Raw genomic sequence first — 27,230 nt, 5'->3', positions numbered from 1 at the left:
TGATGGTTCTGCCTGAGAAGCCAGCAACCCTGGGTGTATGTTCTCTGGCATTTGACTGAGGAAAGGCATGCACTCGTCCTAATAAGGTTGAGAAAAAGCAGCTTTCTTGAGTCAAAATTAAAAAGTGCCATTGCAGGGACATCGCGGTGGCTCAGTCGGTTGAGTGTCTGCTCAGGTCATGATCTCACGGTTCCTGACATTGAGCCCCATGTCAGGCTCTGCACTGTCTATGCGGAGCCTGCTTGGGATTCTCTCTCTCCCTCTCTCTCTCCCTCTCTCTCTCCCTCTCTCTCTCCCTCATTCTTTCCCTCTCTGCCCTTTCCCCACTCGCACTGTCTCTCTCAAAATAAACATAAATAGACTTAAAATAAAATAAAATGTGTCATTTCAAACACCATTCAGAGAAGTGTTCCTTATACAAAGCCCGTTTTACTTATGTTACATGCTCTACTAAGCAACCATTATTGATTTTGCACTAATAGTTCATACATTACCTCAACAAATATTTATTGACTGGCTGCTATATATTAGATACTGAGCCAGATACAGGGAATTGAAATAGACCAAGAAGGATTGAGTCTCTGCTCTAATTATGTTGAGTTTTGACAGCTATTTATTATATTGTGTATGTTATTAGGACAGGCTGTGAGCATGAGCAGCGGAGAGGCAGAGAGAGGGAGACGTAGAATCCGAAGCAGGCTCCATGCTCTGAGCTGTCAGCACAGAGCCCGACGCAGGGCTTCATCTCACAGACCGTGAGATCATGACCTGAGCCGAAGTCGGACGCTTAACTGACTGAGCCACCCAGGTGCTCCAGGACGAGCTGTATTTCAAAACTTCTCTTTAAAAGGAAGAAACAGGGATGGATATATTTTTATGCGTGCAGAGTGCATCTGAGAACAATGCTATGCCTATTTCTCTGGGCCGTGACCTATCAGTTGCAAATACAGAATTGTGGTCTTGGTGATCAGAGTGATTACACAAATGAGGTGTTCGGTGTTGTTTTTCATGTCACTGGTTTGTACGAATCGACACATTCTCTGCAACCTAATGTTAATAATATGCTTATGCTGATTCTTCGGTTTTACATGATCTCTTACATGTCACCTGTGGAGTGGAAGGTTATAAAAATCGCATATATATTCAATTTAAATATCACATGGGGGTGGGGTCCGACTGAGTGGTTCAGTTGGTTAAGCATCTGACTCGGCTTGGGTCATGATCTCATGGTTCGTGGGTGGGAGCCATGCGTCAGGCTCCGTGCTGATGGTGCAGAGCCTGCTTGGGATTCTTTCTCCCTTTCTGTATGCCCCTCCCCTGCTCTGTCTCTCTCTCTCAAAAATAAATAAATATTTAAAACATCAAATTGGATACATAAATGCGTGTGTATTTGTTTTTGTATATATATATATATATTTAAATTTGTGTATGTATGTATATACATATATATGACTTTATTTTAAGAGGTCATCAAGAACTTAAGCAGTTCTTAAATAAGCAGTTCTTAAGCAGTTTATATATGTGTGTGTGTGTGTGTGTGTGTGTGTGTGTGTGTGAGAGAGAGAGAGAGAGAGAGAGAGAGAGAGAGAGAGAGAGGGAGACAATTTTTGGTGTATTGTAATGGCCAGTTTCCTTCCTCACTGGGCTGCAACCATAATGGAGAATTATGAAAGTGAGGCCTAAGGATAGGCAAAGCTACAAGTCACTGTATTTTGTTTTGTACTTTAGAAGATAGGATCAAGAACAGGGTGGGGCACTGTCTTGAAGAGGGTGGGACATGTGAGGGAAGGAAATAACTTTAGGTGTGGCCGCATATGCATGGGATGCATTTGTTAGTTTGGTGTGAGGGTCAAGGAAGTTAAAGTCTAAAAGTCTTAAGTTGAAGCCATTGACTAAAGCCAAAGGAAGATGAGGAGAATTCTAGAAATTTCTAGCAATTCTAAAGTAAAAGATAAAAAGGGACCTTCCTGAAGAAAAGGAAAAGGGGAGAAAGTGATTTGATAAGCAATGTTTAGAAATCATCAATCTCTACATTACCTAATACATATCAAAGTGTAGTTTCTGGCTTGAGCTGGTCTCAACTACCCAGATGTTAACAGCAAAGAAAAATCATTGATAGATGCATTTTGGGTTGTAAGTTTATATGCCAGGTCACCTTCCATTTTCTCAAATATGTTTTACCCACAGTGTCAGCATTTTGGCTAATGGCCAGTCACTCAGACCAAACCCTGGAATCATCTAGACTCTTCTCCTCTCTTTGCCTCACTATTGCATGCAACCTGTCAGTAATCCTGACAGTTCTCCCTTCAAAATATGTTTATAAGCTGATCCTTTTTCATCACCTGTTCCCAAGGACTGAAGCTACAGATAAAAGATTACATCAAGGCATTGACTGTTGGGTATAGATCAAGGCCATCAATAGAACTTTCTGCAGTGATGGAAATCTACACTTTTACTATCCACTTCAGTAGCCACTGGCCACATGTGGCTATTGAGCACTAGAAATGTGTACACTGCAACTAGTAAACTGGCTTCTTAATGTTATTGAGACTTAAATAGCTATATGTTGGTAGAGGCTACCATATTGGACAGTGCAAGTCTAGCTAATGAAATAAGTTTTGAGTCCCACAGTATGCAAGGGATTTGGAGATTCTGGAATTTGAAGTAGGTGGGACCTGCAGCCTGGGAGAAGAAAGAAACAGGTCTCTATGACAACACAGTGTGAGGGCCTGGGTAGTGACAGAATGAGAGGGCACTTGAAAGGATGAGAGGTCATGGGTTATAGACAGAGGGTAGCCAGTTCAAGAGGAGCAATGACCTCATCATGGCCAAAGGGGCTTATTGCTGAATCAGAGAGGAGGAATCAAGTAACAGTGGCATAAGAAGACTAGGTGGCTCATTGAATTAGATGATGGTGTGACACCAGAATCCATCAGTTAATTTTTTGAAGATGGCCATATCTGATGTCAAAGTCTGTTGGTTTGCAAACTGGAGCCCATACTCAAGGGCAGGGAGAGACTGAAGAAGGCAGCAGACCACTCTAGACTGGTAGGTGGCAGGTTTAATAAACAAGAGAACTTATTTACAAGGCTCACCTTGGGTGGCTATGGGACAAGTAGATTTCTGTACTGCCCACTGGCCAGAATCTTAAAAGTTTCTATAGGCCTTAACTGGGTTCAGTCACATACCTTAACACCACATTTCTACCACCAGGCTATATTCTTAGAGAAACTTCTGGGAGTGGGGAAGGTGAGCAGACACGCATTCATTCCAAGGACAGGGGAGGGAGTATGGAGCCTGTAGTTGGCCGGATCCAGCTTAAGGGTTAACTGGTTTTCAAGAACTATTTAAGTTCTTGATGACCTCCTCCAGTAAAGTCATCAGTTGCTGGGCAGCAGTGACTAAAGAAGGAACGAGTTTGAATACTTACAAAATGTAAAATAAGAATTTTATTTTCTTTTTGTGTGATGGAGGTCAATAAAAGATAGCGTTGAATGTGGTCCTTGAATTGAGAGCAGGAGAATTTGGCCTTCTAAAGTGCACATAAGATTACAACATGTACGTTTATATCCCAAACTCATGTTTGGGAAATGAAAGTTTAGAATATTTATTTGGACCTCATGAAATCTTATTACTTATGGTCATAAGAGTTCATATTGGGAAGGATGCTCTGTATATGAGGGCTGCCTGCTTTTGGTATTTTTCTCATCCCAGCCAACTTTGCTGAATTTCTTGTTGCACGATCTGTGAAAGTCCCATGGAGGTTCTTAAGATAGTGTTTTGTTCCATAGGCTTACTTCACACCAGTGGGGCACAGCCCTCTTACAAGCTTTGGTTTTTCCAGGTTGCTGATTTGAAGCAGCACATGCCTTTTCCTGACACCTGTAGTTCATCTTGGAAGTAGGTATCCGCAGAGAGCTATACGTGCCATTACTGGCCTGCTAACATCAGTTCCCCGGTGCCCCCATACTCGCCTCCCGGGGGAGGTTAAGAGAAAGAAGCTGAGAACATCCAACCCCAGGCTGCCATAATAAGATGCCACAGACAGAGGGGCTTCAGCAGCAGAAATATATTTTCTTACAGTTCTAGAGGCCAGAAGTCCAAGATCGAAGTGTTGGCTTATGCTTTTGCTGAGAATGCTCTTTTTGGCTGCTCGCTTCTCTCTGTGTCCTCACAAGGTGGAAAGAGCTCTGGTCTTTTCCTCTTTTTTGTAAGGGCAACAGTTCCACCCTTAGAAGCCCCACCCTTGTAACTGCATTTAACCTAAATTACCTCCCTGAAGGCCCCATGTCCAAATATGGTCACCTTGGGCATTAGGGCTTCAGCATATGGATTTGGGGCAGAGGTGGGGCCAGGGATGGGGGTATGAGTCAACACAGTTGAGTCTGTAACACTCATGCATGCGCAGGTATAGCACAGCACGACTTGTGGTTTTGTATTTTCTGGACATAGAACTTGTTAGTACCAAGTTCTGCTAGTGAACAAACCCACTAACATGTGACAGTATCTGTCCCTCATTATTGTCCCTTTTTCTCATGTCGAAGATGCTTCCGTCTAAAATGTAGTTTAGGTATTTGCCGATTAGCATGTGACTAGCGATAGAAAGACTTCCTACACAGTCGTTGTATAAAGAGAATAAGAGGTGTTGTACGTAGGATCAAGAAATCTGTAGGAAAATCTGCACTGTACTTGTTGCCAAAGAGAAAAAAAATCAAAGGGATGCATTTTTCTATATCAAATTGGTAAAAGCAGGAGAAGACAATAGAGGCCAGTCTTGTTCACATTGCGGGGAGGGGACATTCTCATGGGCAGATATGTTGAACCAGCCTGGCGGCAGGGAAACTCGTTCTGGCTCTCCAAAGTCTGAAACCTGCACTGGTTCCTCATTCCATCCACACCACTTTATCTATTGAAAATGTCACAGACATAACAGTAGGGTAAAAGTTACAAATAAGAGATAGTAAATTATGATGCCTTATGAATACTAAGTATTCGTGACATTTGAAAACTGTAGAATAATTTTTGTTGACGTAAGACACAGTTCATGCTATGATGGTGAACAAAGCTTAAAAACACATCGAGAATATTACATTAGGACTCCATTATGTAACACTCGTTACGTAGAATGTGTTCAATCAGAAAAAAACATTCTTTCAGAGAAGCCTAAACCGATACGCCAACGTAAAGACACTTATCTCCGGTGGCAGAATTACTGAGGATGCCTCTTCCTTGGTGTTGGGTTTTTTTTTCCCTTTCTTATTGTCTCTCTACATTTTCCAGATTTCCTGGATTTAACACAGAATATCCCCTCATTTTGGTGGATTAGTTCTAATTAAAACTAAAGCACTTGGCGATTTACTGCCAAGTCAGAAGGCTTAAAGCTTTTTACACTTACCATTAGGCAGTCCACAGCTTGGTTGCGGTAGTCTTCACGTGGCCCCGCCTCTCGTCTTGTGCTGTGAGCTAAAAGGATTAGCAGTGGAGGTCCGGCAGTCTTACTCATGCACAGGGATGGCCAACGGTCGAATTAGATCTGGGTGTGAAAAATCACAAGCCATAGAAATGATACCCAGTCATTTCCATTCAGGCACAATGGCTAGCCTTGACTCTGGATGGTGGGCCTTGAAGGCCTTGAAGCATTCACTTTTTTTCTGTCGTTGCTGTAAGGAGAAAGGGGGGGAAGTAAACAGACTTAATTATTCCTTACAGTGTGTGGGTCAGAGTTGTCCGGTGCCTGAAGATTTACCTTGATTGAATGCCTATTAAATCCCATATTTTATTATGACAGGTTACCCTCCTACTTTTTTTTTTTTTTCAACGTTTTATTTATTTTTGGGACAGAGAGAGACAGAGCATGAACGGGGGAGGGGCAGAGAGAGAGGGAGACACAGAATCGGAAACAGGCTCCAGGCTCTGAGCCATCAGCCCAGAGCCTGACGTGGGGCTCGAACTCACAGACCACAAGATCATGACCTGGCTGAAGTCGGAGGCTTAACCGACTGCGCCACCCAGGCGCCCCACCCTCCTACTTTTAAGAGTAACATTTTAGAGAAATTGGTGTGTAGACTAGCATTTATGAGGCAGCACCACAGGTAATGGGAAATAGGCCAATGCATCACAGGACTCTAAAATAGGAATAAAGAGGGAGAAAACCCGGGTTCTAGGTCCAATTATATAAATAACTTAGAGACTTTAGACAATTTCTTTGTCAAAAAATATATTGATAATAATGCTGGTCCAAAACCTAGATTCACATGGGCCTGACAAAATTTGGAAAACATGAAAGTTAAAATAATTTAAAATATGTAAGACTCATCCTTTCCCATCTTGAGGGCATCCCCTTTGGAAGAGGTAGAGTCCCCTTTGGACGCCAGTGACATGGATACAGGTGGAGATGCAAGGCCGGGGAAGGGGGGTGACTTTGCATGTAAGAACTTCCATTTTCCTTTCTTCTTGCTTTCTGCCCTCCCCCCCCTCCTTCCCCCATTCTCACACTTTTCCTAATTAGAAGGGCTTGGCTTCCAGGCTCTGTTACCTGGGCACAACATGTTGATCTGTTTATCTAAATCCTTGTAATTATAAGGCTTGATCAAACAGGATACTACGTGTGAAAGCAAGTGGAATATAAAACTGTGCTTTATTATTACCTTCTCAACCCCACCACCATAATTATTTAAATCACTTTCTTTCATCTTGTTAGTCTCCATCACCTAAAATACCTTCTGCTTTTTAGCCGTGGTTACGTTTTGCCAAACTATGTTTAACTTGATCTTTACTCTTTTCTCGAATCTTGCTTGCAGATACTATTTTCCCGAAACCTCCTATAAATTCTGTTTGTAACCGATTTATCTTTCCAGTGCTATTCTAATCGTCGTTGATATTATTATTACAATTTTTACTTAAAAAATGACAACAAATCAAAACTAATTTGGAAAGTCCAGTGAAAAAATTAGATGACCACCTTTTTCATACATTTTAAGGAACATTCTATAATAGAACCTGTTTCAGATAGCATAGCCCTAGTTAATAACTGCTAGCAAATATAGGTAATATCACAGTGCAAGGGTTCCTATGAAAATGATGTTGTTGACTGGAAAACCCAGGCTGCTCAGATACAGTAGAACAGGAAATACTCTAACATTCACACAGCACTGGTTCCCGGAGGGGCATGTGATATGATAGTTGGAGGCAAGAAAACCACCTTTATTTACTCCCAGACTTTTATTTGAATAGTGATTTTGTAGTGCTCTGGTAAAAATTGTTATTGGTTAATTATTTCCCCTGCTGATGAGCACTGCTAGATTATATATATAATAAGTACTTTAGTCTTATTTATTTGTTAGGGAAAGATAACGGGAAAAAATAACTTTTGGGATGATGTTTTTAACCTGTACAATGGTATCCATTTATGAATTGAGCTGATGTTATTTGAGTTTCTTCTTTCTTTTATAAACTCAGAAAAAATAAACTGTGGCAAATGAGCCTTGGCAGCTTTAAAAAGCTTTCATCTGCCGTAGGTCACAGAGAGGGAACTTGGTAAATATTTGTGGAGTGGGCTAGGTATTTAGTATTCACAGTACTAATCTTCTTATGTTAATTCGTGAATTCCCTTAATTATTTCTAAATTATTGATCATTTATTTTTGTGATTTCCTTATAAAGGGGAATATTGAATAGATTTTCTTTGAGATGGAAATACACCAATACACAAGCAATAAAATTATGTAAAACAGAAATAAAATAGTAGATCAGCTGGCTTTTTTTTTTTAAAAAAGACTCAGTACTTCATTTCTTTACTCTTTTTTTTCTTTCTTCTTTTTTTTTTTTTTTGCTTCTTATTATTTCTTCTTCCTCTTACTTCAAATACAAAACAGAAAATTGTGAGTGTATCTTAGAATTTGGTTGGAGTGATAAAGGAGAAATGATTCTGTTTACTTGTATTGTTTCCTATTCTATAATGATGTCATGTGCCTTCTCTGTAGTTCATAATTTTCATTTTTCCCAAGGGGAATGCTTAAGGTTCCTGACAGTTGTATCTGTTTGCCATGGTGACATCTCACATTGCATTAAACGTGTCCCTCTGCATTGCAGGAGCTATGCCTGTCCCAGACCAGCCTTCGTCAACCTCAGAGAAGACCAGCTCCCTGAGCCCTGGCCTGACCACCTCCAATGGGGATGGCTCAGAAACCGAAACCACCTCCGCCATCCTCGCCTCGGTCAAAGAACAGGTAGAAACATTCCACTTTTGTGACCTACTTATGGGAGCACTTTAGAACTTGTTCTTTCAGATGAACCCATGATGACTCAGCTACATTGGAAGAAACTTACGATTTTCTGGCCAAATGTTGGTTTCTAGTATAAAAATATTAAAATTGGGTTATAATTGCCATTGGAGAGTGGATTAATATGTTTTATGTTTTTCTTCATGATTTAGGCACTTTTCGTTGAGAAATATTCCACAGGGGGTAAAAAACAAACAAACAAACAAACAAACAAACAAAAACACTTGACAGTCAAAATTCCCTATATGGGTGAAGTTTTGGAAGATTTGGTGATGGACCTTTTATTTAATACTGCTAAATGCTGAGGCCAAATAATTGGTCTTTAGAAAAGATAAAGTCTAATCAACAATCAAAATATATCCACAAGTGTAAAAAATTAGTATGTGTGACAGCAGATGAATTCTGTGTTGGGTCAAGGCGAATTCGTCTTTCCAGTATCTCTGAGATAGATCTGGAAGAAATGTGTTTTAGAACTTTCCCTGTAAAACTAATTAAAATCTGAATGCTTCTTCCCCCGACATTACTTTGCCTTAAAATGAATAAGTAAATAAAGTCTGAAGTCTTAGATTAAAACAACAACAACAACAAAAAAACTGTTTCAGAAAAGGTATGTTTCTTGTAAATAAAGGGTGGCAAATAATCAAAGAAAGCTGGAAAACCAAGATTTTTTTCTCACTTCTTTTAGCATGTGCTAGAATATAAATCATAATTTTTTAAAGAAATTGAAAAAGCATCCTGTGTTTGGTTTATATGATTCAGGGATGCTGAATAAGCAGCAGAAGTGGCCAGGCTATCAATGGAGTAGCTGAGGAAAGATCCATTGACAGAAGGGATCGATGATGCTCTCAGTCAAAATGTGCCCTCGGGTCAGGAAGTGTATGACTAAGTGGGTACACAAAGCAAAGTTGAATAGAGTAATTGGATAATCTGGTTTTTGAAAATGGTCTGTAAGCAGGAAATTGAGGCACAGGCCGTATTCCTTGATGAGTTTGCTACCAAAAGCACACTCATGAGCGTGCTGACTCTTTTTAAGGAGTAATTGAAGAAAGGAACGAAGGTTCATGCCAGTTCCCGTACTCAAGATAGTGCTTTGTTAAAGTTGGTCTATGCCATGGTTTCTTACTCAGGTATGATCTGGAAGTCTTTGGGCCAGTAACATTGGACTAGTGACAAAATATAAAACAGGAGGAATAAACTGAACAAGAAAATGACAAGACCTGTCTGATGAAAAGTATAGCATTTTATCAGAAGACATAAAGTAATTAGGAATAAATGGCAAGGTATGCTATGATCCATAATAATATCACTTTCTCCCAAATAAAGGTATAAACTTCAGGCTATGGTAATAAGGATCTTACGGCTGATTGTCTCTTTGACAAACTGGGATAAACTATTGTAAAAATTACATGGGAAGGATAAGTATACGAGAGTTACAAGGAAATTTTTGGTAGAGAGATTTTACCTTACCAAACATACTCATCACTATAGTATCCAGTGGGTCCAAAATGTTCTCTCTGTAGGACATAACTGAGGGTTCAGAAACACAAGGACACATTCAACATAAAATCGTAGAAAAAATAGGCCAAGAGAAAATATGTGCCAAAAATATGATGAAGTGTTGATACAGTTAGTATATTAATGCTTCCTAATGTTGATGAGAGAAAAAGAAATACAGAATAGAAAACTAGGCGAAAAATATGAACAACAATTCACAGAAGAAAAATGCAAAAGACCAATGAATACATGCAAATGTTTTATACTCTACTGATCAGGGATATAAAATTCAAGATAGAAATGATTTTCTTTAATCTACCAAACAGACAAACATTAAAAAATAGTATATATTGTAATCTACCTAAGGGTTAAGGTTTGAGGAAATTCACATTCTTTGTCACTTCATATGGAAATGTGTATTGCTGTAACCTTTGTTTAAAATGAAATGTTGCTATGAATTGGCATTTATAGTGTCAGTAGCCTTTGATTTGTCGTGCCTAGACATAGATAGTATAGAAATGGGTGACCTAGATCATAAGGTTTTATGTATATGGGTGTTTATTGAAAAATTATCTAGGATAGAAAAAATAGAACAATAATGATAAGTTGAAAAGCAAGGTGTATCTTTTTTAATGTTTATTTTTGAGAGAGAGAGTGAGAGAGCACGAGTGACTGGAGGAGGGGCAGAGAGAGAGAGAGAGAGAGAGAGAGACACAGAATCCGAAGCAGGTTCCACGCTCTGAGCTATCAGTACAGAGCCCGATGCGCTGCTCAAACTCATGAACCGCGAGATCATGACCTGAGCCGAAGTCGGATGCTTAACCAACTGAGCCACCCAGTTTCCCCAAGGTGTATCTTTTATATAAAAGCTATATCCTTTTTATGTAGTTATTAATAAAATGAGTTGGAGCTATATATTATATCTTTGAAAAATTGCATGAGGACTTTAAAAAACAACATAATAAATATTTTTGTTTATGTTTATGAACATCTAGAAAAGTGTAGGAGGAAATAAATCAAACTATCAACATTGGTTACCATATGTGTTTCCGATTAGATGGAGGTAGAGTATAGGGAAGACAATCAAAAATGAGAGAAAGAATTGGGAGGTTGGAATAGATATTAGTTGGATACTAGGAGATGCTACTTCTGCTGAGATAGTGATGTTTGTAGTCGAGAGAGTGGATAAGCTGCTTGAAGCAAAAATACATTGCTATAAATAACATGGCCTCTCCAAATCCTTGGTGAGGATTTAATAAAAACGTATTGTGAAGAGTTTTTTCAAATAATTAAAATAAGTCCAGCATTCATTTTTGGATGGCAAAGGTTAGATTCTTTGTGGCAGGAAACTAATGTGAACAGGTGTGAGAGTCTGTCCTGGAAGCCGAGTAGAGGATCTGGAAGCCTCCGCATCAGAGGCTCAGGCATCATCAGGTCCTGTGGGCAGCATGTGCCCATGTTAAGGCCAGATCCACCAGCAGCCAGGTCCATGGACTTCCTTGGGTGGCCTGGTGCAAACAAGCAATTGTTTTCTTCACTGAAGATTTTCGTCCTAAATTATTTTTAAGGTTTGCATCATTTCTTTTCCTGAGGTCTAGGCTATTATCTATGGAGCCAAAGCTAAGTTAAATATATCTGAAAAAAAAATTAGCTGAGATGAAAGAAAACTGACTTTGGCCATTAAATGTCTTTTATGATTTTTAATAATTATGTACATAACATTTATAAATATGTTCATTTGACTATTGCTTGCCGGGTCCTCTTTGGTGCTAATGGGAAATAGCTTTCCTGACTAAAAGTCCTATTTATTAAGTTAGAAAGTTTGAAGGAAGAAATTTTATGGCATCACTCTTATGTGCTACCCCAGTGCTGTCTCCTTGGACATCAGTTCTGCAGGAGAGAAGTCATTCTTTATCACAGCAGGCATATGTTCTGAGCTCACTGCCAAGTGATAGGTTTCATAATTTATTTACTCATTCATTAAATGTATTGAGCACTTTATATATGCAAAGTACAATAACGATGAAAGAAATACATGTATAAAGAACACTCAGTTTGACAGTTTATTGGAATAAGTTGTTATGGAGAGTAATAATGTAAGTTTTTAGACAGGCAGTTAACATTGCATAGAAATAAATTCTGGTTTATAACCATAGAATGAACTTAAGTCATGCCAAGCCCTATGTCATGAAATGTGTCCACATGACATGTATGGCATGACTAAGATATTTGTAATCTGAGTCCTAGAGACCTTGAACCCAAGCAGTCATGGGTTACTCCATGAAAAGGTGTTCATTGATTTATTTCTTTGTTCTAATTTCCCATCTTGATTGCTTTTAGCTGGTAAATTTTACACTTTCATATTAACATAAATAGAACCATGATTTATGTTATACTCTATGGGTAATTTTCTGTATTTCAGACACATCTGTCTCATTTCCAAGTTATCAAGTTTCTCTATGGGGCATTAAGAGAGAGGGACCTAATTCCTATTTCCTCTCCTGTAAACAAGCGTCCTTCATCAGAAAGGGGGGGGGTGGATGGAGGACAGGCATGTGATGACTTCGTTCATGTGATTTGGATACATAACTTAGAGGGGGTGATTGATAGCCATTCATTATATATAGCAGCCCCAAACATGGGGTGTCTTAAAGGGGTGAGAACAATGAAGGGATTCTTTTTTAAGGATGGTAGGTATCCCTATGATGATGGCAGTGACTTATAGAAAGTGAAATTTATGACGCTTGAAAGGGGGGGAAATAACAGGGAGAAAAGTTACTGGGTAGATGAGAGTGAATGGATCTAGTGCATCAGAGAAAAGAATGGCTTTTGGAACAAAGACAGTTCATCAATGAGAATGCAAAAGAGGCAAAGTACATGGTCTCAGGTCACCCGATGGCTTGGTGTTGGAAACTGCGGTATTTCTTCCCCTCTCTTCAGATGAGCACAGTCATCTTGCTTGAGTTGGACTTGTTTGGAGTTAGCTGGGCTAAGCAGAGGTGGGGAGGGGAGGCATTGGAGATGAGGGATGCAAGACAGCCATTATAATGATGGATCTTGGAAGTGACATAGAGTGGAAGCGGGGAAAGAGAAATTGTTAGTGACAATGCATTCGCAGTGAGTGTGCAGATGGTGATAGCTTGAGAGCTGTGTGCTCAAAATCAAGAATTAGAAAGTCATGATTGTTAATGTTTAGACCTAGGTTGTGACTCTTTGAGATGAGATCAAAATGAGAAAAGAGAGCAAAATTTTTTTGACTCTGGGAAAGGTGGTGGGGAGTCATGACAATGCCAGGACAGTGGTCTCCAGGAGAAGGGACAGTGCTCGCATCGCCCATGTGGAGGGGTGTGACTGTGAGAAGCACAATAATGTTCGCTTGTGGTTGCCTAAGAGTAGTAGTCCTGGTGTTTGCCCATGTGTTTTCATTGTTTTTAATTGTCACAGTGCTGGTCTACACAATTAGATAAGAATTTATATTCGTTTACACTATGTAACCTTGTCTTTGTATTTTGCCTTAAATCAACATGGACTCCTGTGCTCTTAAGAAAACCATGACTTTCCTAAAAATATATTCATTTTGAAAGAATATTTCTTTTCCTTCAGGTAACTGTTGTTTCATTTGATCATCACACAATTCCAACGCTGGCATCCAAATAGTCTTCTTGTATAAGCTAGGAAATTACGGGGCATTTTAAAGACCTTTAGAACTCATATAGTTCATTGATCTTTGTAAATTATGACTCAGATAAATGTGTTTTTTGTAATAATTCAACCAGTGAAGTACATTTAAAAATGAATAGGTTACATAGAAATTGTAGGCATATAACAGTATATGCCAGTGTCACATTTCATTGTATTTTTCAGTAGTGTTTATCAAATGCCAACACTGTGCTTAGAACTAACCTTCCCTGGGTGATACACAAATCTGAACTCTGACTTCTACTATTTAGCAGTGAAGTTAGAAGACAAACATATATAGAAATGTATAAAATATTTAAAACTTACAGACAAAAATTTAAGGAAACTTTCTAGTCAATTTACTTAAAAACTCCAAGTAATTTATACTAATAAGAACATTCCTTAACTTGACAGTATTTATAACCCTAGACACTATTGCTACAGTAATTTCTCTTGTTTATTTTTTTGTTTTGTTTTTTGTTTTTTGTTCTTACTTTGCACAAGGATTGCAATCATGTTCTTGATTTTAGAGGAAATTTTTGGTACCATTATTTCAAATACTGATTATTTTCTAGGTGGCAAAACAGAAGATTTCTTGCTTTTAATCACTTTTGTTATTATTCTTAATAGAGGGGAAAGTAGGAGTGAAGACACTTCTGACCTCCCACTATGGGCAAAGCTACTGCACAGAGTACTTTATACATGGTATGTCCTGTGAAGGCACGAAACAAGCATTTTAAAACATTCATTCTTCTTACACAGAATCTAAAGAAATCTTGATATTTTACATTGATTCATGGTGAGGATAGCATGCCTTTATTTTTATTTAGTTTCTTTTATTTATAATTAAAAAAATTTTTTTAATGTGTATTTATTTTTGAAAGAGAGTGAGAGAGTGGGGGAGGGGTAGTGAGAGAGGGAGACACAGAATCAGAAGCAGGCTCCAGGCTCCGAGCTGTCAGCACAGAGCCCGACACGGGGCTCGAACTCAGGAACTGCGAGGTCATGACCTGAGCCGAAGTCGGACGATCAACTGACTGAGCCACCCAGGCGCCTCTATTTATAATTTTTAAACTCCATTAGCTCTGTATAAAAAGCATATGACTGGGAAAGAGCACATTATAAAATCCTCCTTTAATTAGTCTTTGTTCTGTGCCACATGTCATTGCCAAGTCTTTCAGCATTGGTAGTGTTACTGTAATGTGGAACAGTAGTTTCTGATAACATGATGTGAAAAATGACCTGTGATGATTAATCACTTTCCAAACTATGTCTTGGGAAAGCATCTTATGAAAGTAATGACACAATTATCATCCATGAAAAAGAGGAAATTAAAACACCTTTAGGAAAGGTCAAGAAGATAGGGAAGGATTATCTGCAAAGACTAGTGAACTTTATATTCATGTAGTCAGAGAAAAAAGAATTCTATGTATCAAAGTGCCACAAGTGGAACTCTTTCCATATATTAAAATTAAAATGAGAATTGCTCGATGATTTTGAATTTATTTCTTGTTTCAAGCCAGATGTAGATTGAAAATGGGGGGAGAAAGCACATTTTCCCCCTTGCTTTCATTGTTAGAACATAAACCATGGTAGGAACAGTCATGACCTTTTTCGAGATGTGAACTGCGCTATGAAGTTGCAAGCCAGGAGTCTACAGATCTGGGTCCTGGTAGAGGGTGTGGTTTGGAAGAAGGAAGGACAGATCCTGGAGTCAGCAAGGATCAGAAAGCCTTGTGGATGGATATCACATGCACAGACATGGTGCAGACAGGCTGACCAGACTAGGTGTTTAGATTCACAGCAACCTAAAGAAGGAAATTAAGTGGTGTATGTAGCAGTGTGGAGCTCCAGGTAGGAAGGAAGGGGAGTGGTCAGGTGGCAGGGGGTTAATGGAACTTGCTGGGTATGAAACAGTCTATTTCTTTGTGGATCCTGGATCTGTTACATCGCAAAAATGATGACTGAAGCCTGAGAGAGCGGAGCAACGAGTGTCCTAAACCGCTTGTCTAAGGTCTTGGGAATTGGCGCTAGGAGTTCTAGTCACTGGTGAATATTCTGGAAGTGTGGATGGGTCATCTCCCTCCCTTCCTCCTCCTGCCTGCCATGCTCTTTTGTGTATATTCTGTTCTTGCCTGTAAGTTATTTTGAATTTTTCCCTTAAAATTTGACTTTGTAACGCTTCTCAAGACACACGTATACTTATCTACCTTTTTAATCACCCCAAATTCTAAGAATTAATTCGTTTGGATGCTGTCTGTTCTGTTCCCTTTGAAGCTATTAGGAGTTGGGTTTTTCAGGGACTGGAGGCTATGATGGGAAAAGTAAAAATGGACTAAGCTTTTATATGCTAAATTAGAAGATAAGCTCTTAGGGGCGCCTGGGTGGCTCAGTTGGTAAGGCGTCCGACTTCAGCTCAGGTCATGATCTCACAGTCTGTGAGTTTGAGCCCCACGTTGGGCTCTGTGCTGACAGCTGGGAGCCTGGAGCCTGCTTCAGATTCTGTGTCTCCCTCTCTCTCTGCCCCTCCCCTGCTCATGCTCTGTCTCTCTCTGTCTCAAAAATAAATGAAAACATTAAGAAAAATTTAAAAAAAGAAGGTAAGCTTTTAATATGTGGGGTTTTGTAACATGACATTATAGTGCCTTTCTAATGCCTCTTTTATATTTATCATTAGAATTCATTGCTAAATATTCATATGTGAAATCACATTGAACATTTTAATATGATATTTTATAAAGTTTCTATGAATTTTCCATTATAAAGTAATTCATACACATTGTAAAAAAGTTTAAAAACGCAGAAAGGAATGAAGATTAAAAATTTTATTTGGGAGTCATATTGCAGCTAGAGATTGTTGCAAATATTTGGGAAGGGCCCTTCTAAGATTTTTATATGAATATATAATTATTTATACAACATTTTTATTTTCCTTTATAAATTTTTTATACTTCCTCGTATACTTAATATTATAGTAAGACTATTTTTCATATCACTATTGTATTAAAACCTAAACAGATACACTGTGAGTTAACATTATAATTTTATTGAACCTTTCCATCTTTGTTGATCTCCTAGGTTGATTCAATTTTCTCAGAATGAAACAAAAATGCCATGTCACACTTCCTTGTACATAAATCATTGGGTCTACTTTGACAGAACCTGCCTGGAGCAAAGTTCTGAGAAAGACTTTAAAGACCCTTACAAACTCACTGGGAAAATATGTCATAATTAGTTACTGATAAGAGCCACAGGCAGGACTTACAAAGCAGGAGCTCCAGGGGTATTAGTCAGTGCCCTTGTACAGGGTTTGCAAAGTAGGAAATTAACAAGCAGGATATTCTAGAGGGAATAAATGGGGGAAACATGTTCAGTATTCAGAACAACTGAACCAAATATGGTGGAAACAGTAAAGATAAACATATAAAACACGATAGGACAAGAAAACATTGTTAAATAGTATCTCAAAATCACAAAAATGTTTTTAAAAGGTTAGACACTACATTTCATTGAAATATACATATTTTTTATAAAATATGACATACTTCTGTTAACTCTTTATGTAAAACTTATTTCATGAGATCTATAAGTAATGAGTGTTACTCTAGTAATTATTTCATCCAGTGTCTTCTGTTGGTGACCAAAGAAACTCACTTTAAAATGGTATTTAATTTGCTTACCTAAAGCCATATAAGAAATTGCCATAGAATTGAAATGAGAAAATTAGCTTGTTTTATTCTGAATCCAGTGCTCTTTTCACTGTACTGCATTCTCTCTCAATTCAGGTATTATAATGGGCTTCAATATATTGTCTAATATTTCTCCCAAAAAAACATTTCTCTATGGCCAAAGTTTGCTGAGGTCAGGTTAAATGATGCCCCTGCCTGCCTTGCTCTCATTTAACTAGGAAAAGAGAGGCAGATAACCTCACATCAATTTGATCTGCAATATATTTTTGCAATCTGAAGGAATCATGAATGAGATTCTAAACAAAAGGAATTCACACGCCTAGGTGGCTCAGTTGGTTAAGCGTCCGACTTGGGCTCAGGTCATAATCTCACGGTTCGTGGATTCGAACCCCTTGACAGGCTCTGTGCTGACAGCTCAGAGCCTGGAGCCTGCTTCAGATTCTGTGTCTCTCCCTCTCTCTCTGTTCCTCTCCCCACTCACGCTCTGTCTCTCCCAGTCTCCCAAAAATAAATGTTAAAAAAAAAATTCAAGGAATTTACGCACCTCATTGTTAATGTGTGTAGAGAAAATGTGGTATGAAACAAGAACTGTGAGCTCAACACCATGGCTTTCTTTTCATTGAACATTCCTGTTTCCAAGAATCAGTGGTGTGGACGGAAGTTTTCTCTAGCATGCATCAGTGACACAGGTAAACACGCCCGCGGCAGCCCATCGATCATGTTCAAGTTGCTGTCATTCAGCTGCAGTCATTAAAGGAAAATGTGCAGGTTCATGCCCCAGGCTCTAAATGAGCTGGCTCCATGGCCTGCTGCCGTAAAAAAACTGAAGATCAGCATCCTCCTCCTTGATAATGACAAGTTCTGATTTTCACATTCTTCGCAGCGTCTCCAGAAGTAGCTGGACCACTTGCCTAATTACTAGGAGACAGAAGGACTCAACAAGACCCAAACAAACAAACAAAAGTCGCTTAGGACAGGTAGTCCTCAGCATTTAGTGGCCAGTTCTAAAGAGCTGCATTCAGCAGTCAATAGATGGTTACCTGGGGGTGCATTTTACAGCTTAGATGGGTATCCTGGAGGGTCTGCTAGGTGCAGGAGTTATGTTCAGAGTTACAAGTTAGAATTACATTGGGGCGCCTGGGTGGCTCAGTCGGTTAAGCTCAGGTCACGATCTCGTGGTCCGAGAGTTCGAGCGCCACATCGGGCTCTGGGCTGATGGCTCATAGCCCGGAGCCTGTTTCCGATTCTGTGTCTCCTTCTCTCTCTGCCCCTCCCCCGTTCATGCTCTGTCTCTCTCTGTCTCAAAAATAAACGTTAAAAAAAAATTAAAAAAAAATTAGGATTACATTGAATTCAATCTAAGATCATGTCATAGTTGTAGGCAAAGATGAGCAATCCCGCGTGCAGTTTGGTGCTGCTGTCTGCCCTGTTTTGGGAAGCAGAACTCCGAGGTGTCATCCAAGGGCATTTCAATCTTTGAGTTGTTGTGAAACTTTTAAAGTGCCGTTGTGGTCCTGTAGGTCAGCACCGGTACTCTCACCTCTGCCCAGACAAGAGATCGGCTGTGTCCGGAGCCACCCATTAGTGAACACAGACACTTTGAATAAATGATACCCCGGGCTTAAATACTTGTCAGCCACCTGCCTACCTTCTGTAGACCTCCTGTCAAAACGAGAGACTGTTTATGCTGAAAATTAATAATCTAGAGTGTAAATTCTTTCTATTTGGGGAGCCCTCATGTATCACGAATGGCATCTCAGCCCTCTTTGGGCATGTCTTCTAAAAACATGGCTTTAATAATACTGCAGGAATAGGGTCTCTTTATGGAGACCCAAGATAAGAAATTACCATACCGAGGATTGCCTGGGTGGCTCAGTCGTTGAGCTTCCGACTTCGGCTCAGGTCGTGATCTCTTGGTTCATGGGTTCCAGCCCTGCATCGGGCTCTGTGCTGACAGCTTGGAGCCTGGAGCCTGCAGCCTGCTTCAGGTTCTGTCACTCTCTCTCTGCCCCTCGCCCACTCATGCACTCGCTCTCTCGCTCTCTCTCTCTCTCTCTCTCTCTCTCTCTCTCTATTTCTCTCAAAAATGAATCAACATTAAAAAAAAAAAAAGAAATTATCATCCTGAGAGCTTTTCAACCCTTCTCATGCTGTTGTCACTTGATTTAATGTCAATGAAATATTTTAGTATTACATGCATATTGCTACTAAAATAATGATAGTAATAATAAAAATTGTAATTCTTTTTCTGAGAACTGACTAATCAGTTAATTTCTGGAATAGGTTTGTGGCTGGGTCTCCCCCCCCTTACTGTTGCTTTGCTGCCCAAGAACAGTAGTGCCCGACACAGAGAATGAATCCAGTGTCTTTGTGTGGAGAGTACGCGTTCATTAATTGACTTATTATTTTGGTTTTTTTCTGTTCCATTTTAGCTGAAAACTGAATGCTTTGCTTACTTGTAATAAAATACCTGTTAGGGTTTCAGTTTCTTCAATCAGTGTTTTTATTTTTTTATTTTAAAAAAAAAACCTTGCAAAGAGAGAGAGAGAGAGAGAGAGAGAGAGACAGAGAGAGAGAGAGACAGAGAGAGAGAGTACATGTGAGTGGAGGAGGGGTAGAGGGAGGGAGAGGGAGAATCCCAAGCAAACTCCATGCTGAGTTTGGAGCCTGATGTGGGGCTCAGTCCCACAACCCCAGGGTCATGACCTGAGCCAATATCAAGAGTCAGAAGCTTAATTTACCGAGCTGCCCACACGAGGCGTCCCCACATCCTTGTTCTTGTATGTCTTTTTTTTTTTATAGTTATCCCTGTGGGCAGAGGTCACTCTTTGAAATGAAGTGCTAGCCCAGAGCCTAGTGACACATGGCAAACCATTCTATAGCATATGTTATTCTATATTCTACAGGATCATAAATATTAAAATATTTAAATAATACATTTAAAAATATTTGCAGTGTGTTTATAGAGTAGACACAATAAGCTCCTAAACATGAGTTGTTGTAAGCCCCAGCATTCCCCGGGGCAGCACCAAGGCCTGTGAAGAGTCTAGAAGGCAAGTGATGTGGGGCGTCAGATGGGTGAAACACTGATGAACTGTCTTGGAGTGGGAAGGAGGTTGGTATGAGCTGCCTCTAAATATTTGGTATGGGGAACGAGAAAACTTTTATTAGACAGATGTTATCCAACTGAGAAGAGAATTAGGATAAAGGATCAAAACTGGCAGATAGCAGATTCAGTTTTGTACCAGACATGATCCTTAGTTGCAAACTTAAGCAACTTGAAGCTGAAAAGGAATAATTCAATGACAGGTAACTCTTGAAATATTTGGAAGGCCCAAATAAAATGGTCAGGCTTGGGGTTCATATTGCTAGAGTTAATGACCAGTTTTATTGCAAGTCTACCCTGAGAATGGGTTCAAAAGGTGGAGACTTTCAAACATGGAAGAAATCTCCTCAATGATGCTGGCAAATGACAAATTTAGGGAAGTACCAAGGAGTACAACTAATCACTTTTCTGTCTCTTCGGGAAATTCGCTAACGAACAATGATCAGTGGCAGACCTTTGACCAGTGGGTGGCAGCACAGAAATGTACCATGGCTGCTTGTAAATGTGCTATTATTTGATGCCTGTAGCCTTGGGTGGCTCTGGGTGGGCCTTTTGCTGCCAACTTCATTCATTGCCTTTCCATAGGATGCCCAAAATATATTATCGTTTTTCTTTTTTCTTCTTGTCTTTTCTTTTTGGTTTTCTCTTCTCTTTCCTTCTCTTCTTTCCTCTCCGCACTGGTGCGTAGCCCAACATGGGGCTTGAACTCATGACCCTGATTTCAAGACCTGAGCTGAGATCAATAGTCAGACACTTAACAACTAAGCCACTCAGGCACCCCTATTTTATTCTTTTTCTGACCAGGATATGAAACTAAGATATGGCAATCCTAGGAAACAGGGATATGAAAAAAGTTGGAAAGACTATGTGCTGTAGTATTACCTAAAACAACAATTAAAATCAGAACTGCCCAGAAATTCAAAGAAAGAAATAGTGAATCCTTTAGTTATTAGAATTAAGGAGAATCTGAATGAATATCTGTCAGGGACTCACGTTTGATACAAAGTTTAACTAAATGAACTCAAGTCTCCTCCACATGTTAAATGTTTTTGAGGTCTGGTATTCACTTGTTAGTAAATAAAATTTGTTAATTAGTATTCCATCACTAAAGATAAATATTGCAAATTATTTTTTAAATATTGGCATAGTTTAAATATATGCAGATTTTTTTGTACCTGCTAAGAGTCTTTTCTCAGTTGTCTAAGGTATTCATAACTTCTAAATAATTTGGTGTCTATCAACAGACTGATTATTAATATGTAGCATTAGAAACTATTGCCTTTGTAGTGAGTCCAGTTAAAAACTTGAGCTAAGACATTTGATGAACCTTTGATAACCTGGCGAAAGGGCAGTAGGCATCACTGGGCTAAAAACGTTTCTTCCAGTTTCAAAGACAAGTTAAATTTTCAGAGCTTCTGCCATGGCACAGAGTAAACTGGTAGTGGCTCCTGAAGTAAAGTGGGTCATCTTGTTTTGAGGATTTACTCATAAGTGGATATGGGATTTAGGCCAATATTTGATATGGTGGGAGAAGTGATATCCTTGGCATCAGTACATTTGATTCAAATTCCTCTAGCATTTTCTTACTACATACCCTTTTAAGGCATGTAACATCTCTCCAAAATTAAGTTTAATTATCTACTGAAATGAAGAGTCTTATATGAGAGTTATGATGGAATGTGTGCAAATTATAACACAGATTGTACAAACATGTTAGTTAATAAATTTACTGTGCAACCCCATGGAAATCTGTGCTCCCTAATTAGTTTGTATCTGCTTCATGAATTTCTCTTCACCAGTCTTTGTTTGACAATTAAACATATATGCAATCTCAAACTTTGGATGAATTCATGAAACCCAAAGGTAAATCTGGGGGTTTCTTTGGTCCCTTAGCAGTTTGTGAGAGAGGAAGAGGATACTTGGCTGAAGATAAACCATAACAAATAAGCCTTTAGAGTTTTACTTATGGTCAGGATATCACATGCGATGTAATGCTGAAGAGACAGGATAAGAGGTATTTTGAAGCTCCTGATTACACTTAATTATATTAAATTTCAACTTTCTAGAAGAATATATAGATCATTTTTCCTGTCGCTTTTCTTTTTCTTTTCTTAGAGAGAGAGCGTGCGTGAGTAGGGGAAAGGAGCAGAGGGAGAGAGAGAGATAGAATCTTCAACAGGCTCCATGCTCAGTAGGCAGCTCAACAGCAGGGGGCCTCTATCCCACAACCCTGGGATCATTACCTGAGCCACCAGGTGCCCCCCTCTGTCACTTGTCTTAATGAAACTCTTTATAAAGCAATAAAGAAACAAATGGGTCTAGAACTCTTGATAATCAGGTCATTTGTATTGCTGTGATTTAAAAGTCGTCTGAAACCACAGGCATGGACACATGCCCCAGCACGGGTGAATGCCTGATGTCAAGAAGTATGGATAAAATCAGAGAAAGCAAGATATGTGTCTCATCCTGGTGTGCTCCTGGGTCTATTGTTGTAATCGAGAGAAGGGAGAGGTCTTTCCTACAGAAGCAGGAGCTCAGAGCCAAAGAGGACTGGAAGAACGTTAGGTCCCAAGGTTTACATAAATCTTAGGCCAGTTAGGATTCTCACAAAATGAGATAGGAGATTCCAGGTAGTCCTAAGTATTAATTCAAGGATATTAGCCACTGCTTGAATTATATTATGGAAAGTGATTCTGCGCCCCTCTGAGGTATATCCCCCTTCTTTTTTATACTGGAGAAAGGGACTTCCACAATTCCTGGACTGTAGAAACTATTCCTTGTGCAGTGGTTACACTTTTAAAAATGACATTATTTTGTCAATTAATAATATGAGTAACAATAGTAATAAATTTCATTCTTAGCCACCAAAGTTGAATTAATTATGTAAAATCCATTCCAGGAGTTCTGATGTTTCACTGCTATTGGGCTATTTTATGTAAGTGAAAGGAATGCACCCATTTTATTCAGATTTGGGGAGTATTTAAGAAAGTGTTAATGGTAAGTTTGGTGAAGCCTCCTACTTTCTGCCTTTTCCAAAACTGTCTATTTGATAACAGAATTTCTACTATCGAGACTCTAGTACTTTCTAACTTAATAACTGATGGTGATTCAATTTTAGGTTGAATGAATGAACGGGTAGTAAAATAAATAACAATGGTTAGGAATTGTACGTGGAGAGAGAAATTAGATGAAATTTGATGTATTTAGACAGATCAAGAGTTGCAAGCTCGTGATGTGAATATTTCAGTAGCAATAATCCTCACATTTAATTATGAAAGACTTTAACCCAAGTAAATTATCTTCTTTATTCACAATAATGTGAGATGTCTGGGTGTTTGCTTGAATTTTACCTTTTTATACTGTGTACATAGAGGAATGAGTGAGAAATTGCATTTTCACCTTGTTAACTTTCCTCATTTGTGATTTCATTATTTAAACTAATTAGCTCTGTGCATGACTAAATTGCAATTCTTTTTGTTGCTAGGATTTTCATTTTTTTTAGGCATTATGACTTTATAATGATGCAGTGTCACTTTAGGCCTCATAGAAAGGAATCTACAGTACACTTGTAGGAGATGAGACACATTGGTGGTGGCTGCCAGGCTCACCCGAGGCCCCTGCTCTGAGGACAGTCCCAGATACCCCGGGTTTGTGCCATCTGCAGGGGATTGATGGCCCCGAGTGGTGACTTGAATAGATACGGACACATCAGCACGTGTCTCTGGGTCTTTTTGTCCCAGCGCTGCATGTTGAGTAGAGGCTGATGGTCTAACAGATGAAATTTGGGTAATTGGTGACCTTGTTTTCTGACCTGTGAAGAAAGCCAGAATGCTTGGTTCAACTTTTTGAAAAATCCAATGAAACATCCCAGCATCATTCCAATATATTACTTTTTTTTTTTTTTTTTTTTTTTTTTTTTTTTTTGTGGTCATTGTTTCTTGCTTAAACTCGTTCAAATTGAGCTTCAGGTCACTTAAAACCAGATGAATCCTGGCTAAATCATGTATTTGGGAATTGATGGGTAAATTTTTAAAGTCAGGCCCATGACTTTTTTCCCTGTATCTTCTGACACATTTAAGATGCTTTAAAAAGAAAGAAAAGAAAAGAAAAAAAAACACTGTGAGTCAGAGCATTGCAGACTATTAACTCCTGGCAAGACCTCTCAAGAACTGAATTCCTGGTAAAGAACAGGGTAGAGAAGTCTGCTCTCCATGTGCAGCTGTGATTTGGACAATCTTCTGTGGTTGGTTAGAGGAGATGTTCCTTAGGTGAAGAGACATGATCAGCTAACAGGAGAGTTCTGGAATTAGCTATTAAGTCAGTTATTTGCGAATATTTGTACCAAAATCATCACAAGGAGCCAGTCAGGGTTTACTCACAGGGAACCATTACAGTCTTTCTTGATGATTCTTTCTTTTCTTTTCTTTTCTTTTCTTTTCTTTCTTTCTTTCTTTCTTTCTTTCTAAGTAGATTACTATACAGATAAGAGCAGTAACAGTCTGAAGATGTAACGCTTCATGATGTCACTAAAGCCTTTGGCAGTCTCTTGTGATATTCTTGGGTACAATGAGTCTGAATGACAGTACGGTTCACATCTGCACTGGCCGTGGTTAATAAACTGTTGTCCAGAGACTATTGGATATTAAATTGGGCTTTTTCGTAAAGAAAAAAAAAAAAAATCAGTCTGCCTGGACTTAGGGCAGTAGAGGGAAACTCAATCTAAGACCGAAATTCTGTCTCCAAAAAGCTTAAGATATTTCATTTTTGCATGGCTACTACTGTTGCTTTTGATAGTGATAATTGTAATAATAATAGCTAAGACTTACATGCCATTATTAATGCTAGTGAGGTTTTATTCTTTATCTTCCTGGATCCTTACATTTGCATGTGAGGAAGGTTATGTTAATCCGCATGTTAAAATGAAGATGAGACCATGAGCGATTTTGCACCTTGCTGGGGCTCTGTGGTGTCGCAGGGAGGGATTTGAATTAAATTGCCTTCCCTTTAAAGCGGGCTCCCTTCCACACTGCCCTATAAATGTGCATACATGAAGGAAGTGATCAAGGCCACAAATGTTATGCTCTGTGACTTGCCTGAGTAAGGTATTAGAGAAGAGAGAGAGAAGTACCGGCAAAGATCTTTAGAAGAATTCAAAGATCTTGGGGGGCACCTGGGTGACTCAGTCAGCTAAGTGTTTGGCAGTGCGGAGCCTGCTTGGGATTCTCTGTCTCCCTCTCTTTCTCTGCCCCTTCCCTGCTCTCTTTGAAAATAAGCAGACATTAAAAAAAAAAAAAAAAAAGAAAAATTCAGAGATTTTCATTTAAAAACGTCATTATTCCCAGGAAGATAAAAACATTTAAAGATTTATTGATGCATTTCTTTCTCTGTCTGGAAGATTGATTCTAGACAGTTTTTGCTGGGGTTTCCTTTTTTCTTTTTCTACCAATTTTAGCTCCACAAAGAACGCCCCTTCAGTCAGATCCATTCACTTTGTTTTCAGATACAATCACAAGAAAAACCTTTCAAGTTCTCCTTAAAAATAAATTAAGCCATCACTCACAGCAAACATGACCTCCCCGCGTACGGAAATTAAATATAGAGGGTAATTTACAATTAAGCTAATATTTAACTTGCTGTCAGAGCCACAGCCTTGTTACAGACTGATGTGTTTGAGTGGGTGGAGCTCGGAATCCCCATGGTGCCCCTGCATCCCCTCTGCCTTGCCTCCAGGAAAGCAGGTCAAGACAGCAAGCTTCAACGTTAATGATTGAGTTTATCAAACCACTTATTTCAGTCTTAAAATCCATCCAAATTTTCTTGTCCTTTGTACCCTTAGAAAGATGCGGAGTCGTACCTCTTAATATTAAATTGTATTTCTCCCTATTGGAATGGAGCTGATTTTTAAACCCTCTAATGATACTGAGGTTGTTGGTAAAGGAATCTTGTCTTCCTAAGGAAAGTGGGAGACGAACTGCTCTGAGTGTCTGCATGTTTGCATTTCTTATGCATCGAGATGTGAAATACCTCCCTAAAGAATAAATAATTTGTAAGCCAGCCTTTCTAATAAACAGTAGTAATAACAACAACAACAAATGGTGTTGATGAAATTGCTCAGTCTGGCTCATTTCTCTCCTCCTAAAATAAGAAAATAAAATACTCACTAAGTTTACTATTTCTGTCTGGCCATAGCCAATATTATTTTTAATAGAAGATCTAAATATCCAAAGTTCTCGTTTCTCTCTTCTATCCAATTAGCAACACTATGTACACACCATTTTTGTAACAATGGGACGATAACTTTATTTTATTTGTCTTCACCATGATCCCTAGGCTCATATAGAAGAATTGATTATCCAGAAATAACCATATTTTCATATGCTTCTGTTCCCTACCATTTGCCCATTTCCCCTTATATGAATTTTTTTTTATTATTCAAAAGTTTGTTTATTTATTTTGAGAGGGAGGAAGGGCAGAGAGAGAGGGAGAGAGACAATCCCACTGCACTGATGGTGCAGAGGGTGACACAGGGCCCCATCTCATGACCGTGAGGTCATGACCTGAGCCAAAAGCAAGAGATGGATGTTTATTTTTAAAAAATTTTTCAATGTTTATTTATTCTTGAGACAGAGACAGACCGTGAACAGGGGAGGAGCAGAGAAAGTAAGACACAGAATCCGAAACAGGCTCCAGACTCTGAGCTGTAGCAGAGCCCAACGTGGGGCTCAAACCCACAAGCTGTGAGATCATGACCTGAGCTGAAGTCGGACGGTTAACCGACTGAGCCACCCAAGAGCCCCAAGAGATGGATATTTAAATAAATGACTGACTCACACAGGTGCTTCTAAAAAAAAAAAAATTGATCTTAGGAGTGCCTGGGTGGCTCAGTCGGATAAGTGACCGACTCTTGGTTTTGGTTCAGCTCATGATCTCATGGTTCGTGGGTTCGAGCCCCAAATCAAGCTTGGGATTTTCTCTCTCCCTC

At 39.2% G+C, this 27,230-nt stretch overlaps 1 protein-coding gene across 1 annotated transcript in view; it reads left to right on the top strand.

Annotated features, from left to right (window-relative positions):
- The window catches only part of LOC121041573 (catenin delta-2-like), a 533,025-nt gene that overhangs the window by 159,432 nt on the left and 346,363 nt on the right, over nucleotides 1-27,230 (top strand). The window contains exon 2 of the mRNA XM_040492415.1: nucleotides 8,091-8,227. Within this exon, the coding sequence (XP_040348349.1) occupies nucleotides 8,091-8,227 (137 nt within the window). The remainder of the gene's footprint in view (nucleotides 1-8,090; nucleotides 8,228-27,230) is intronic.

Source organism: Herpailurus yagouaroundi, unplaced genomic scaffold, assembly GCF_014898765.1.
Source record: "Herpailurus yagouaroundi ecotype Mexico unplaced genomic scaffold, PumYag 29, whole genome shotgun sequence".
In the NCBI taxonomy this organism is placed as follows: domain Eukaryota; kingdom Metazoa; phylum Chordata; class Mammalia; order Carnivora; family Felidae; genus Herpailurus; species Herpailurus yagouaroundi.
This window is presented reverse-complemented; position numbering and strand designations above follow the sequence as displayed.